The sequence below is a fragment of the Pteropus vampyrus genome, unplaced genomic scaffold (genome assembly GCF_000151845.1).
Source record: "Pteropus vampyrus isolate Shadow unplaced genomic scaffold, Pvam_2.0 Scaffold341, whole genome shotgun sequence".
In the NCBI taxonomy this organism is placed as follows: Eukaryota; Metazoa; Chordata; class Mammalia; order Chiroptera; family Pteropodidae; genus Pteropus; species Pteropus vampyrus.
Genome location: NW_011889122.1, coordinates 276674 through 290481, shown reverse-complemented (window position 1 = coordinate 290481; position 13808 = coordinate 276674). Strand labels below are relative to the sequence as shown.

At 56.8% G+C, this 13808-nt stretch overlaps 1 protein-coding gene across 1 annotated transcript in view; it reads left to right on the top strand.

Annotated features, from left to right (window-relative positions):
- The window catches only part of TDRD9 (tudor domain containing 9), a 78385-nt gene extending 65077 nt beyond the window's left edge, over positions 1-13308 (top strand). Inside the window, exons 31-36 of the mRNA XM_011378480.2 lie at positions 17-126; positions 655-751; positions 6750-6888; positions 10593-10711; positions 11890-11962; positions 13159-13308. Of these exons, the coding sequence (XP_011376782.1) occupies positions 17-126; positions 655-751; positions 6750-6888; positions 10593-10711; positions 11890-11962; positions 13159-13260 (640 nt within the window). The 3' untranslated portion in view covers positions 13261-13308. The remainder of the gene's footprint in view (positions 1-16; positions 127-654; positions 752-6749; positions 6889-10592; positions 10712-11889; positions 11963-13158) is intronic.
- The last annotated feature ends 500 nt before the right edge of the window (positions 13309-13808 follow it).

Sequence of the window (13808 nt, the reverse complement as noted above, 5' to 3'; positions counted from 1 at the left end):
GGACACCCCTGTGCAGATGCGTTTGGATCGAGAAGGAGAGCATCAACTCCGTCATCGTCAGTGACAGCCCCGAGGACCTCCACCAGAGGATGCTGGTGGCAGCTTCCCTTTCGGTCAACGCCACGGGTGAGTGGAGGGCTCTGTTCATCCGCAGTGTCACCCCTCTCTCCCCCTGACTTCAGCCCCTGGGGACAGGGATCCTGTCATTAGTGAACTAACTGAGTAAGCGTCCCTGCTCCATCTTCTGGCGGGTTCCCAGGTGATGGGCTGATGCAAGTGTAACAAAGGGCGCCCCCTGCCCTCCCCTCCCCGTGAACAGCTAGTCGTGCCCTTGACTTTTCACTCACCCCACTGCGCTTGGCTGCAAAGGGACACATCCGTGTCTGTCCTTGGCCGACAGCCCTGTAGACCAGTGAGGAGGCACAGGAGGGAAGGCGACCAAGCACAGGAGTCCCCAGATGGCTGGGGGGTAATGTCCCATGAGGTGCCTGTCTGTGGGGTGCTGTAGGAACAGGAGTCAGGGAGCGCCTTGCTGTTGGGGCGTCTGTGGGGACAGACTCAGCAGAGGGCTGCCTGGGGGTGAGGGGGGTTTGCCGGGAGGGAGCGCCATCCGCAGGGCGGTGCCCGACATGGCCTTCCTCGGCCTGCTCACAGGCTCCACCATGCTGCTGCGAGAGACCTCCCTGATGCCGCCTGTGCCCGGCCTCCCGGCCCTCCTGAGCATGCTGTTTGCGCCGGTGATGGAGCTGAGGTGCGTGCGGCCGTCTGCTCTGTCCGTAGCTTTTGTAAAATGGGAACCGAGTGGCAGAGACAGGCACTGCCTTCTTCTGGAGAGAAAGCAGGTACAGGAGACCTGGCCGCGGCACACTGGGCTGCTGGCCCTTCCCTGTGCCTCGCCGTGACGAAAGCAGCCTTGTTGCTGCGGAGGCGTCTGTGCGGGTGTCTGGTGAGACAGCAGCAGACCGAGCGGCAGGTGTGCGGTATTACTTCAGGAAGAAGCTTGAGGAGCTGATCAGACACAGGCCGTGTCGCACGGGAGCTTGAGCCGACGTGGGCCAGGCTCAAAGAATGGAGCCAGGGGAAGGCTCACGTCCGGATGGGGCTTTCTCGCTGTCGTTAACGGGCTGCATGTGTGGGGACCTTGTCATGCTCTTAGGATGGTCACCGTGAGTGAGGTGACAGATTGTCGCCCTTTTTGGTGCCAGGATTAAACATCGGTTCTCCCAGGGACTTCAGGGAAGGGACCTGTGGCCCTGAGCCGAGCCCTTGAAGGCACGCCCACAGTGGGCCCCACCTGGCGCGGGTCTGCTCTGAGCAGCAGCTGCCTTTGCCCAGCAGAGGGGCGGGGGTGGGGGAGAGACCCCGTGGGTCTGGAGGAGCCATGTGGCGGCGGGGCGAGGTGGAGGTGGCTGCAGCAGGTGCTCATGGGGCCTCATGCAAGGGGTGTTCGGGTTTGAGTCCCCTCTGTCTTCTGGCCCATTTTTTCTGGTTGCCGGGTGGGGTACCTGGGTGGCCTCGGTTGGTCGAGTTTGGTCCAGGTAGCTGAGAGCACCCTGCTGTCGGCTTAGTCCTCTCTGCCAGGAGCCTGTGCAGAATCTGCTGTGCAATCTCAAATGTTTAGTGCCTTTTTCCGTTTTAAAAATAATCATGTATGTTTTTTTCTTTCTAGAAATCTATAGTACTTAGGAAAACTTGAGGAAAAATCGACGTTATTTTTTTAAACTTTTAGTGAATTTCAGTATTTTTATACATTTTATTTTGTTTTTAGATTTTTGGCATGCTATATCCTTTTTACATATTAAGCGTTTTCATGGTATTGTGACATCTTTGTAACTATCTGTTTTAAAAATTGCATCATGTACTACTGGGTGGGCATATAAGGGCTTTTCTAGACCCTGCCCTGTTTTATTTGCATGCATTTGTTTCTAACCTGCCCCTGTCCCCAGAGGACTTACTGTGCCTTTGGATGTGGGACCTTGGCTTCTCTCTAATTTGCAGCAGCGATGTGCTAAGTATCTCCACGAACAAAGGCATCTTCTGAGCCCTCGTAGGGGAGGCACGCACGTGGACACAGTGCCCTGCGTGCGGGTGTCTGGTGAGACAGCAGCAGACCGAGCGGCAGTGGCCGTGACTTCGCAAGCACGCTCTCTTGTCGTTGCTTCCGATGCTCTTTTTGCCTCTTGAACGAGACCCAGCCCCTGCTTTGACTCCTTCCTTTTAAACAGAAGCTTTTGGAGGATGTGGGTGAGGCAGTGTATTACTAAAGTCTCCAACGTGCAGCGGTTTTGTTGAAGACAGTCAAGAAATACTAAAATAATTAGTACTTAAAATGCCATCTTTCTAGAAAAAGAGTAAGGTCAACGGGAGGTTATGCGTGAGTAGCATATGGTGTTTTGACCGATGCTCAATGCTCATTTTGTTGAGTTTAGTGCGGTGAGCCGGATTGGGACAGTTTATGTGACAGCACCAGTAAGACGCGTTGACTTGGTGTCCAGAGGTTCGGCTAGGTGGTCACGAGGAAGGGGCGGTGGGCCTGCAGGGTCCTCCTCCGCAGTCCGCTCCGGCCGGTCCTGTGCGGTTCTCGTTACCTCGCTGAGTCAGGAGCAGCCACTTTGAGCGACTTGGGAAGATGAAGCGCTGTCCGCCTGGGGCGAGCATCTTCCTCCCCGGCAGACGCTCAGTCTGCTGGGGCTCAGTCTGCCGGGGCCGTCGGTGCAGACCTGGCGGGGGGGCCTGCCCCTGGCCCGGGTGTGCCCCAGGGAGGAGTTGTCCTCCCGAGCCTGCAGCCCCGTTCATCTGTGACCCGCCTTTCCGGGGTCCACCTGCAGGGGAGCGCGCGTCCTGCCTGGCCGAGCCCCAGATGACGCAGGCCGCTGCTGTGGAGAAGCTGGCCCGGGCCACAGTCAGAAACCAAGCCTGCGGCCTCTGGGTCAGTGGAGGCAGTTCTTCCCTAGGTTTGTCACCGTCCTGTCACAATTGCGGCAACTAGACTGAAAGGAGGTCTCTTGCCACCTCCAGCTTACGCTTCCTGCAGTGGTGGGAGGGAAGGAACGTGAATGAGAGTAAGTTTTACATTTTGTTTCTGTTAATAAAGGAGGGGGCGTCTGCGTCACCCCCCACTAGCCCCAGAGGACAACGGAGCAGAGGCCGCTGTCCCTGGTCTCGCCCCTGGTCAGGGCTGACCGGGCTGCCGCCCACGAGTCCTCGCTCTGCCTGCGGCGCCCCTTCGCTTTCAGCTGTCCCCGGGGAGCAGGGCGCCTCCGCAGCTCTGCCTGTCCGCTGCGGGCGTGCATGTCCCTCCCTCTCTGTCTGGGCCGCGTGTGCTCCCCTTTCGTGCTGGCCCCTCCGCGCGGTGTCTTCCTGGTGAATGGGAGCCGGCTGTGGTGCCGCTTCTGATTCGGTGGCCTCAGCCTTCAGTGCCTGCTGGGCGGTTCTCCCCTGGGCGAGTGGGTGCTCGGAGCAGCCCGGCGCCCCCACGATGGGCGGTGAGAACGTGAGCGCAGGTGTTCGGCGTGGGGCCGAGACGCTGCTCTTCGGCCCCTCCGTGGTTCCTGGAGCTGGACATCGGGCTGCTGGGCGTGGGGTTGGGATGCGAAGCCACGTGTGTAGGGCAGCGCCCCGAGCAGGCCACGCGTGAGGCGAGACCTTTCAAAACCACAAAACGTGCTGCCGGGTAAAATTTAAAAGTGAAGTGAGAGGCCTGGAAGAGGACTCCCACTTTCTTCTGTTTGTTTCTGTCCTCGGGGCTGCATAACGGTTACCCACGGCCACCCTTTTTTTATGCTGTGGATGACAGTTCAGACGGGACCATGAGGGACAGAGTGTGTGGGTCCCCAGATGGAACGCTTGGAAGCCTGGGCGCTGGTCCTGGCTGGAGGCCTCCCCATGTGGTCTCTGCGTGGGCCAGTGTGGGCTCCTCAGCCCTGGTGGCTGGGTGCCAAAGTCGGTGTCCTGAAAGAGCCAGCTGGAAGCTGTGGCACCTTTTGTGACCGGCCGCACAGGTTGTGCATCGTGAGACGTGCTGCGGTGACAGGCCCTCCCAGGCTTGAGGTGCAGGCTTGTAGTTCCCGCTCGTCACTGTCAAGCGTCAGCCTTCCAGCGGCTGAGGAGTGTGTTGGATGGGGCTGCTGCTGTCGCATCTCTGGAGTCTGCCACCTCCACCCTCTGTGCTGAGACACCTCGAATGCTACAATGTATCTGCTGGCTCTGCAGTTGGAAACAGTCTTCATCTGTACTCCACGTTTTTAAAAAAGCCTTGGAAAACAGGAAAATAAAGCAGTAGTGCTTTTCAGTGTGAGAAGTGCGAGGGGGTGAGGATGTTCGAGAAGGGACCCTCAGGTCTGGCGGAAAGGCTGTGGTGGCCGCCTCCTGGGCCTGCCCCCGGCCCCTCAGGCTCCCCCACTGTGGGGAGGGGCCGTCTTGATCTCACGGGGTTGTGGAGTGTGGATAGATTCAGTGAGTCAGTGAGGGATGGCATGCCGTCTGGCATGCTGTGTGGCATCTGACGCGGGGGAGTGGTGGCAGGTGGCAGCGCCCTTGTCCTGGCGAGCAGAGCAGGGTGCATCGTAGACGCTGAGCAGGGCTTGGAGGGCTCGCAGGCTTCCGACAGCGTCGCAGGATGACACCTGCACACCATAGGACGCCTGATGGCTTGCTTATAGGGGACTTTCAGCTTGACCAACATCTAACTTTTCAGGAAATAGATTTCCTTATTTGGGTCATACAGAGAGTTCTAGGATATCATCTTGGAATAGAAATTTTTCTATCGTTTTTATTTTAAACACAATGGTTCAGAGTAGTTAGCCCTTTGAACACAGTGTCGTCAGCTGATACCAGCTCCAGGTCCTGTGTGTAAGTTGTTTCAGAGTGAATTGTCTAGGACAGGAGTCCCCACCCCGGGGCTGCAGACTGGTTCTGGGCCGCACAGCAGGAGGTGAGCAGCGAAGCTTCATCTGCATTTGTAGCCGCTCCCCAGCGGTGGCGTCACCGCCTCGGCTCATCAGGCATTGGATTCTCATAGGAGCACCGGTCCCTGGGGCCACAAGGGTTGGGGACCACTTCTTTCCAGTGCGCCCTTACCGGTCTCTATGAGATATGCTTGCTTTTGTTCTTATCACGGTTTCTGCAGTTTTCAGTATGAGTGTGGAAGATGCATTAAACAGGAAGTGAAAGCATTCCTGTGGTTGTTAGGCCTGTTTTCTGGGTTCCTGTAAGTGTTCAGGGTCCCTAGAAAAGAGGGAAACCCCACGCTTTGGTTGCTTTAAGGTTGATGTAAGGTTAGAGCAGGAGAGCGAGGAATTGCTCCCCTAGTGTGGGTCGTTTCTGGGCCGGGCCTCTTAGGACGGTCCTTGTTGATGAACACGTGTCATCAGGTGTGAGCAGTCAGTCAGCTTAAGTCTCCTGGCAGTTGTCAGTCAGGTGGCAGTCATGTGATATCTTAGGATCACTGACAAAGTTACCAGGGGTGACTTGGTGACCCCTGGATGTTACTCCTGTTTTGGAAAGATTTTATGTAACTTGAAGTAATGATAAATTATAGTCTATTAAAAATAGTGTAGGGGAGCTTGCTGTTAAACAGTTTTGGTGACTGCTTTGTAAAGGAAATACTTAGCATCTAATTTATAAGTCTGACTTCTGGGTCTCTTTTTTGAGTTCAGGTACACTGGGATTCTTTTCCATTTTCATTAAAGTGGAAAAGAAGTACGTGTTTGTGTGTTGTTATATACGTTTTCATGGCTAAGAAGAAAACTTTTTGCCTAGACTCTTTCATCAAAACTTTATTGATCTAGATGATGTGAAAAGGTCTGAGTTGATTCAGAATCAAAGAAAATTAGCAAAATATTTTCAAAAGTATTCAGTGTAGTGTCTTCACTTATTTTGTAAAGTATTTATTGAACCCATCATGGGCTGTAGCACTGGCATTTAAATTAACACCCAAACACAAGAAAGAGCCTGGCGGGCCGAGGGCTCCGGGACCTGCAGGGGAAGCCAGAGCAGCTGGACCCAGCCAGCAGCGGGAAGGCCGTGGGGGTCCAAGCGAGGGCCGGGCTGTGCTGCGGCACAGAGGCCCTGGAGTTCGGATGCGGGAGGGGCCGCTGGGGGTCCGAGGCCCGGCAGCGACGCGTCGCTGCTGGGTAGTGGGTTGGAGGAAGCAGGAGCTGGGGGAATGGGTCAGTGATCGCGTGAGGCTAGCTGAGACGCGGCAGTGGCTTGGGCCAGGCCATGGCGGTAGCGACGGAGAAGACAGGCAGATTCCTGAAAACTCGGAGAAACGGAAACCGCCGGGTGCGCCAGCGGCGGGTTTGGGGTGAAATGGGGACGTGATGCTTTGTATGAGAAGTGTGTACGATGGTTCTGGGGCAGGGAGGTGGGACCGACGTCTGTAGCTTTTAGGAAGTGCTAGACTTCTTTCACGAGTCATAGATGTGTGTGTAACCTTTTCTCCAGAAAGCCCACTAAGAACTTAACCCGTGGAGAGGATTCAGAGGTAGGGAAAAACTGTATATGATAGAAATATTTCTTATATTATCTTTTCCGTCATTGTGAGAATTACAACTAAACAATGGGTTAACAGAAAACATTTATTTATGACTATATAACGTAAAAACTGAAAGAAAATGCATAAACGAAATTAGTCTCTGGACTAGGTGGGGTTGGCAGAACCTAAGGTGGACTTATTGGTGGGTTAACGTCAAAGTAGTGGCTGACCAATTTTGAAATGTTAACTCTTTTCAAAACTTCTCCTTTAGGGTCGATCGGGCTGGGAAATCCTACACTGGGGTCCTTTGTGGTTTGGGGTGGAACCCAACCACAGGGGCCCCCATTCTGCCAGAGCACGACATCGAGCTAGCGTTTGACGTTCAGTTCAGCGTGGAGGACATCGTAGAGGTGAGGCCGCTGCCCTCTCTGTCTCCGCTCGGACACCCCGTTAACAATGAGCGCGGCACCTGACACGGCGCTTTAAAGCCAGGTGTAGCCCCAGGCCTGGAGATGCTCCGCGTCCCTTAACCCGCCTGTTTCACTGACCGGTGCAGCGCAGCTTCCTGGGAGAGACGGTGCTCCCCGCGGCTCTCCGCGGCTCCAGGCCCAGCTTTTCTGGGCCATGGATTGGCCCCAGGCGACAGGTCTGCTGTGAATCTCTGTCCGGGGTCACCCCTGTCAGGCCTCGCAGGACAGACAGCCTTGCTTATTCTCGTCACGGGGCAAGGAGATGCATCCTGCCCGCCCCGTCCCTCTCCGGGCGTGAGTGGGCTCAGCGAGCCGAGCCGACGCTGGTGTGCACAGCTCTGCAGCAGGGCTGCCTGTCTTGGCCCGGGGCCGGGTGCAGACGCTGAGGCTGAGTGTTCAGACCGTGGGGCAGGCTGAGGAAGTCCCGTCGCAGCTGTTGGATCGAGCGAGAAGTTCGGGCTTATGTTTTGTGTGCTTCTGTTTCCACATCTCACTGTTCTAGTAGTTCGGTTTTACTGCTTTTTACAAAGAGGAAAGCTGGTCCTACCCTCAGATAGTCTGGGAAGCGCTGCCCGAGCCCTTGAGGCCCGTGGAGCGGGCGAGGCTGGCTTCACCGCACGGAGGTGGGAGGGGAGGCGCGAAGTGGGCTCACGAGCTCGTCCTGGCCCAGTGGGCACACGTGAGGTCCTCTGTGCCTGTGTTGTTGATTTCACATAGCTGCTCTGCCACATAAAGGGACTTTCTGGCTTAAAGATATTCCTCTGATTGCAGACCTAATTTTAAGGTGTAGAACTACACGACTTATACAAGTTAATGTAGGAGAAAGCCTATGTGACCTTGGATTTGGCAGTGAGCTTGTGGATGCAAGGCCAAAAGCATGATCTATGAAAAACATTGATAAGGTGGATGTTGTTAAAATTAAAAACTTCTGCTCTGCGAAAGACCCTGTGAAGAGGATGGAAAGACAAGCTGTACACCAGGAGGAACTGTTTGCAAACCGTTGTCTGATAAAGGACTTTCGTCCATGATACGTAAAGGGCTTTTAAAACTCAGTGACATAACAAGCAACTGAACTAAAATGTGGACGGCGATGAACGAGTGAAGAGCTGCTCAGCACCTGCGTCATTAGGAAGATGCGAATTGTGACCAAAGTGACATCCTTCTGTACTATCTCAGAAACCAGCGGTGACCGCCACGGTGGGGACATGGAACACCAGGAGCGCTGTTCATGGCCGGGAGTGCCGAATGGACGGCCCTTTGGAAGGCCACGTTCTTAAAGACAAGTGTGTTAGACACATCTGCACAGGGCCCAGCAGCCCCACCAAACTGTCTGTCCAAGAGATTCGGGAGCTGACGGGCACCTAAAACCTATATGGATGAGGCCTGCAGCGTTCCTAGCTCACAGTCACTGAAAACTGGAAGCAGTCAGCTGTCCTCCCGTGGGAGGGGATACGCAAACTGGCCGACGATGGGGCCTCTTCAGGAGCAGTTGGGTCTCAAAGGCACGGACAGAAGCCAGGCCCTGGGCTGCGACCTCCCCTGCGGTTCTGGGTGGAGGATGGCACACTGCAGAGGACCCGGGCACCACAGAGGACGGTGGCTCTGCCTGCTGCGGGGTGGCGAGGGGCAACTCCACATTCATTAAATGCCAGGCCTCCCCCTTGAAAGAGTGGAGCTTCAGAGTATGCGATCCCAGCACGCACACACCCCCATACACACACGCACCCTCAGCACACACCCACACACAGCCCCCCGGAAATCGACACACACTCCCATGCACCTAGACAGACGCAAACCCAGACACGCACACGCACCTAGACAGACGCAAACCCAGACACGCACACGCACCTAAACAGATGCAAACCCAGACATACACACACACACACATACACACACACGCGCGCACCTAGGCAGATGCATACCCAGACACACACACACCCCCCCATGCACGCAACGACCGAGATGTTGCAGACCGCATTGAAGCGGAAGGGAAGGGGCCTCTGGAAACGGCGTGTGGGGTGGGGACGGCGAGGCTGCAGACAGACAAACGGCGCGAGACCTGCTCCCTCAGGCGTTTCTCATGGAGGGCGAGTTAATCCAGGGCTGCCTTCCCTGTGCCTGGGGTGACCAAGAAGTGGACGTGGGACTCAGGTGTCTTGTCGTTGGACAGGGAGCTGCAGGTCAGCAGGAAGGGAAGCCTGCAGGGACCCTGGGGTTCAGGGTCAGAGATACCCACGCGCATGGGCTTGTGCTTCCCTCGGCGGGCACAGATCCAGCTGTGTGTGCACGAGTTCACATGCGCGCACGAGGGCCTAGACACAGGACACCCGGAGCCGTGAACAAACCCGGTGCCCGACTTGTGGTTTCTGATAGGACTTTGCAACAAAATGAACCAGGGCTCCTTAGAGAAGTGGCTTTTCCTAGGGTCGGCGCGGGGGAAATAAAGGACAGTACAGGAGCTGCTTGTGGTGGCAGAGAGGACGAGGTCAGCACCAAGGGTGGGGGCGTGCGCAGGGACACGCAGCTGTTCTGAAAGCCGCAGCTGGAACGAGAGTGTGAAATAATTATCTGTGGGTCCACGAACTGTAGATGAGTAAATGGACAGATGGGAAGAAGAGACAAACGTCCCCAGTGGCACCTGTCGATGCCCACCCCCAGGAAGTGGAGCTTAGCCTGCCCCCACCCCCCGCCCACGCCCCTGCTTGTGGACTGGGCTTGGTGACGCACTCCCAACAGCAGAATAGGGACAGGGCCGAGAGACTTCACAGCTCGAAAGCCTGGCAGACCCACCTCAGCCGGTGGTCAAGGCCGATGTCACCAGTGATCATCTTGGTGGTAGTGCACACATCCTGATACGACGTGAGTTCTTGTTCTACGACTCAAGAAGGGTACCCTCCTCTGTGGGGTTCTCCCCAAAACTCATCATCCGGTCTGATCATTAGAAAAGCGTCACACAAACCCAGACTGGGGGACGCGCCATGAAATGCCGGATATGGGACAGTTGAGGTCTTGAGGAACAAGACCAGGCAGAGGAGCCTGGGGGACACAGTGACAGGAACAGTGGTGCCCACACGAGGCCCTAGGGTGGGGAGGGGCCTGAGTGGGAAAGCCGGTTCGATCCAGTCCATAGCAGCGCCCCAGAACCCGAGCCTGAGTTGTGACACGTGCGCCGTGGGAACGCGGGCTGGCGTGGGGGCTGGGCGAGGGCGTGCCTACAGCCTGTGCTGCCTTTGCAGCAGGTCCGTGGAAAGCTATTTAAAAATGCGACAGGCTGCTAACGAAGCGTGGCGTAAGGGGGCTACGCCCCTTATTCCAACAGTGGACAGTGGAGCGAGAGGAACATGCGTGACGAAGTGCGCTTTGGCCTCGTGACCCCTGAGTTAAGCTGACTAAATTTTAAGACACGTTTAAAAAGTGTGCTTGTACTGAAAAGCTGGCGCATTTCTTGCTGATTTTTGACTTTTTCTTTTATCGTTCCTTAAATTATGAAAGCGGTTATTGACGTTATTCATGTTTTAACAATTTGCTCGGAAACCTTATTAATGATAGTCGTAGAACAAGAACTCGGAATGTTGGAGCTGTCTAAACGTGGAATGACAGTCAGTTACCGTCGAGCCACACGCATGTTTGGCCGTTTATTACAGATCAACATCCTCAGGGCCGCTGTTAACAAGCTCGTGTGCGACGGGCCAAATGGGCTGAAGTTCCTTGGGCCGGAGAGGATCGCACAGCTGCAGGACAACTCTCGTCAGAAGCTTCTGGGGTAAGCTGTGCAGTGACACAAGCCTCGTTCCTTTCCCGCCAGCTTTCGTGGCTGTCGGGACTGGGAATGTTCAGGAGATGCGACAGGTTGGTCCCCTGAAGTGAAATTCCAGTGTCGGAGGCCACTGGACACCATCTAAGCGGTGTTGGGACGTGGGCCCCAGCTTCCTGTGGAGAGCCTACAACTCTGTCCCGTGTCAGAGTCCAAGCGGGCCATTGTAGGCACACTCAAACTGAGTGATTTGAGAAACATTTAACAAAGGGACCCTTTCCGGCTGCACGGGCAGGGCTTCGGGGAGCCCTATGGGGAGTGCTTGTGGGACCCGACTGGCCAGAGGCAGGGGGCTGGGTGGCGAGGACCACCTTACCCTGTTGAGCCTCCCCCGGGAGGAGGGCTGGGGATGAGCACCCTGCCCCCTTCCTCGCGCGCAGCAGCCTTGCCGGCCGGAGGAGGCCAGGAGGGCAGCGGCGGTGGAGGAGCAGGCGGCCCACAGCGCGCCCAGGCCGGCGGCAGGCCCGTCCTTGCCTGAGACCCCAGACGGCGTCTGTGTGTGAGCAGGGGCTCCGGCACCGCACGACTGTCCGCTCGCGCCCAGCCCCCTGTGCGCGGTTTCTCGTAGCTGTGTGATCACTTTAAAAGGGAATTAAATACTCTGAGCCGTGTTAGCGGTGGTGAGAAAGCCTAACGTTGGTTTCTGAGCCTCGCTTTTTTCCATAAAAATATTTCTGCATGAACTTTGTGTTGGACTTTGACACACGTGAGGTGTACCAGGCCATGTCGGCAAATGTGTCCCATGGGCCGGCACCTAGATCAGAATTGCGATACAAAACGTCCAATGTGCTTAAAACCTAACGCTGTCCCTACCTGGTCACGGCTGCTCACAAGCAGATGGCGGACAGGACCTGGCTCCGCGCACGGAGCCTCAGGGGCGGGCAGCCGCCGGCCGTGGGGGGACGTGGGCAAGGAGCTGCTTCCCCCCATCGTCCCCTCTGGTCTTGAATGCACAGTGGGTTCACAGGTGCCCTGGTCACACCCTGTACGTTTTGACCTTTTGAGAGTCGTGGTCCCGGTTTTGAGGAGAGGGGGAGGTACGTAGGGTTTGAATCTTCGAAGATGCCAGTCACGCTTTCAGTGACTAACTTATCGTTAAGAGGTTGTAATTTTCTCTTTAACTTTAGTTTGTTCTGTCAGCTGAAGCCGAGAGAGAGAATCGTTCCCAAGTGGCATGAAAAGCCGTACGAGTGGGACCAGGTGAGTGAGAATCAGGACGCGGCGTGAGCGGCCGTCCACCGGGACGGGGGGAGCAGGCCACTGGACGGACCCAGGGCTCGGAGTGGCTCGCGGAGGGTGCCGCCAGCAGGGCACTGGAGGGAAGGGCTGGCGCTGCTGGGTGCCACCATGGCGGGAAGGCAGAGCCCGGGCTCGCTGGCCCGTGAGTGTGGGTAGAAGAGGTGAGGGTGTCTGGATCAGCCCTTGGGGGGCCCTGGCTGCTGTCTTAGTGTGCCCGGCCTGTCGTGGCAGTATCCCAATTGGGCAGCTTAAACAGCAGACGTGTCTCTTCTCTTAGTTCAGAGGCTGGAAGTCGGGGATCAGGGGCCAGCATGGTCGGGGGGCTGTGAGGACCCTCTCCCTGGCCGGTAGACGCCCCTTCCTGCTGTGTCCTCCCCCGGCAGAGAGCAGAGGGCGCTCCCATCTCCCCCTCTCACAGGGCGCAGACCCGTCCACGGCTAACCCCGAGGGCCTCCCGGAGGCCCCACTGCTAACTTCTTTCCCTGGGGGTCAGGGTGGCAGCGTAGGACCTGGGACACGGTTCAGGGCACAGCCATGGTGAGCGGAGCAGGGCCCGTCAGGTCTGAAAGGTGTAGGAAACATGTGACTTCAGCGAAAGGGCTCTGGGAGGAACGTCGAGCTTAGACTCTAGAGCCAGGGATTTTTTGTAAACAAACCCGGGGGTGGGCAGCCCCCTCCCACAGTGTGAGTGAGAAGACCCCGCCCCTGGGGGTCGAGTGTCTGCCACCCTAGAGTCTGCAGGCTGCTCCCCTGCCTCTCTGTGTCCTCTGGCTGGAGCTGGAGCCCACTCTCCGTCCTCACCTGCACGCTCCCCAGGGCGTGTGACGCCCGTAGTAAGACTTAAGTCGAAAGCAGAAGCGTGGGGTCGCCGTGTTGTAGAAGGCTTGACCTGGAAAGCCTTCCCTGAGGTGACCACGGGCATGTAGAGAGGGATGCGGGAGGTCATCGCGGGGAGCCCCGTACTTGGGGTGGGTTTGAAGGCGAATCGCCAGGTGCGCAGCACCAAGGGCTGTGAGCAGCGGGCATCCCGCGAACACATGGAAAATGAGCCACATCTGCTGCGTCCCACATGTGCACGAGCTCATCTACCAGCGCCACTCCTGTGCCGTGCGGGCCGGGCCCGTTGCTGAGCCTGACAGCCCTGTCTTCCCCGCCAGGTCGACCCGAAGCTGGTCATGGAGCAGGCGGACCCGGAGGGCGGCAGCGGAAAGAGCACCCTCCTGTACCAGCTCCACAGGCTGATTGTCCTCAGCCCCTAGGTGGCCACCCTGGGGTGCTCCTGCCCCAGGAGGAGCCCCAGGGGGTCGGAGCACCCTGCAGACTGCCCGCCCCTGTCCCAGCGCCCCCAGGGGCCGCCACCCTGCTCCTCTTCTCTTGGTGGCGGTGGGAGGGTTGGGAAACCTAGGCTTTCTAGAAACAAGATCAGTGCATTAAATGCCTGGGGGAGACGGCCTGAGAGAGGGCTGCCCGGGAAGAGCCGCGTGTCGCTCGAGCCTCATTTGGGTAGGTCCCAGGGGCCGGTCTGCGTGTCAGGTCCCAGCGTGTGCTCGCATGTGCTGTCCTGCCTCGGTGACAAGCCCGGGCGTGCGGAGGACAGGACTCGACTTCCCCACAAGGCACAAGTTGCATTTTTTTTCAAAACCGTGTGAGTTTTTTTTTTTTCCATGAGGGAAAATATCTAATTTTGGTAAACTAGCTTCAGTTTTGTATATTTTAGGTTTTTACTTAAGTTGCAATTTTTAGTTCACATTTCGGAAATTGGAGAGATTGCCTGGCAACGAATATATCTGTTAAGACAATAAAAGCA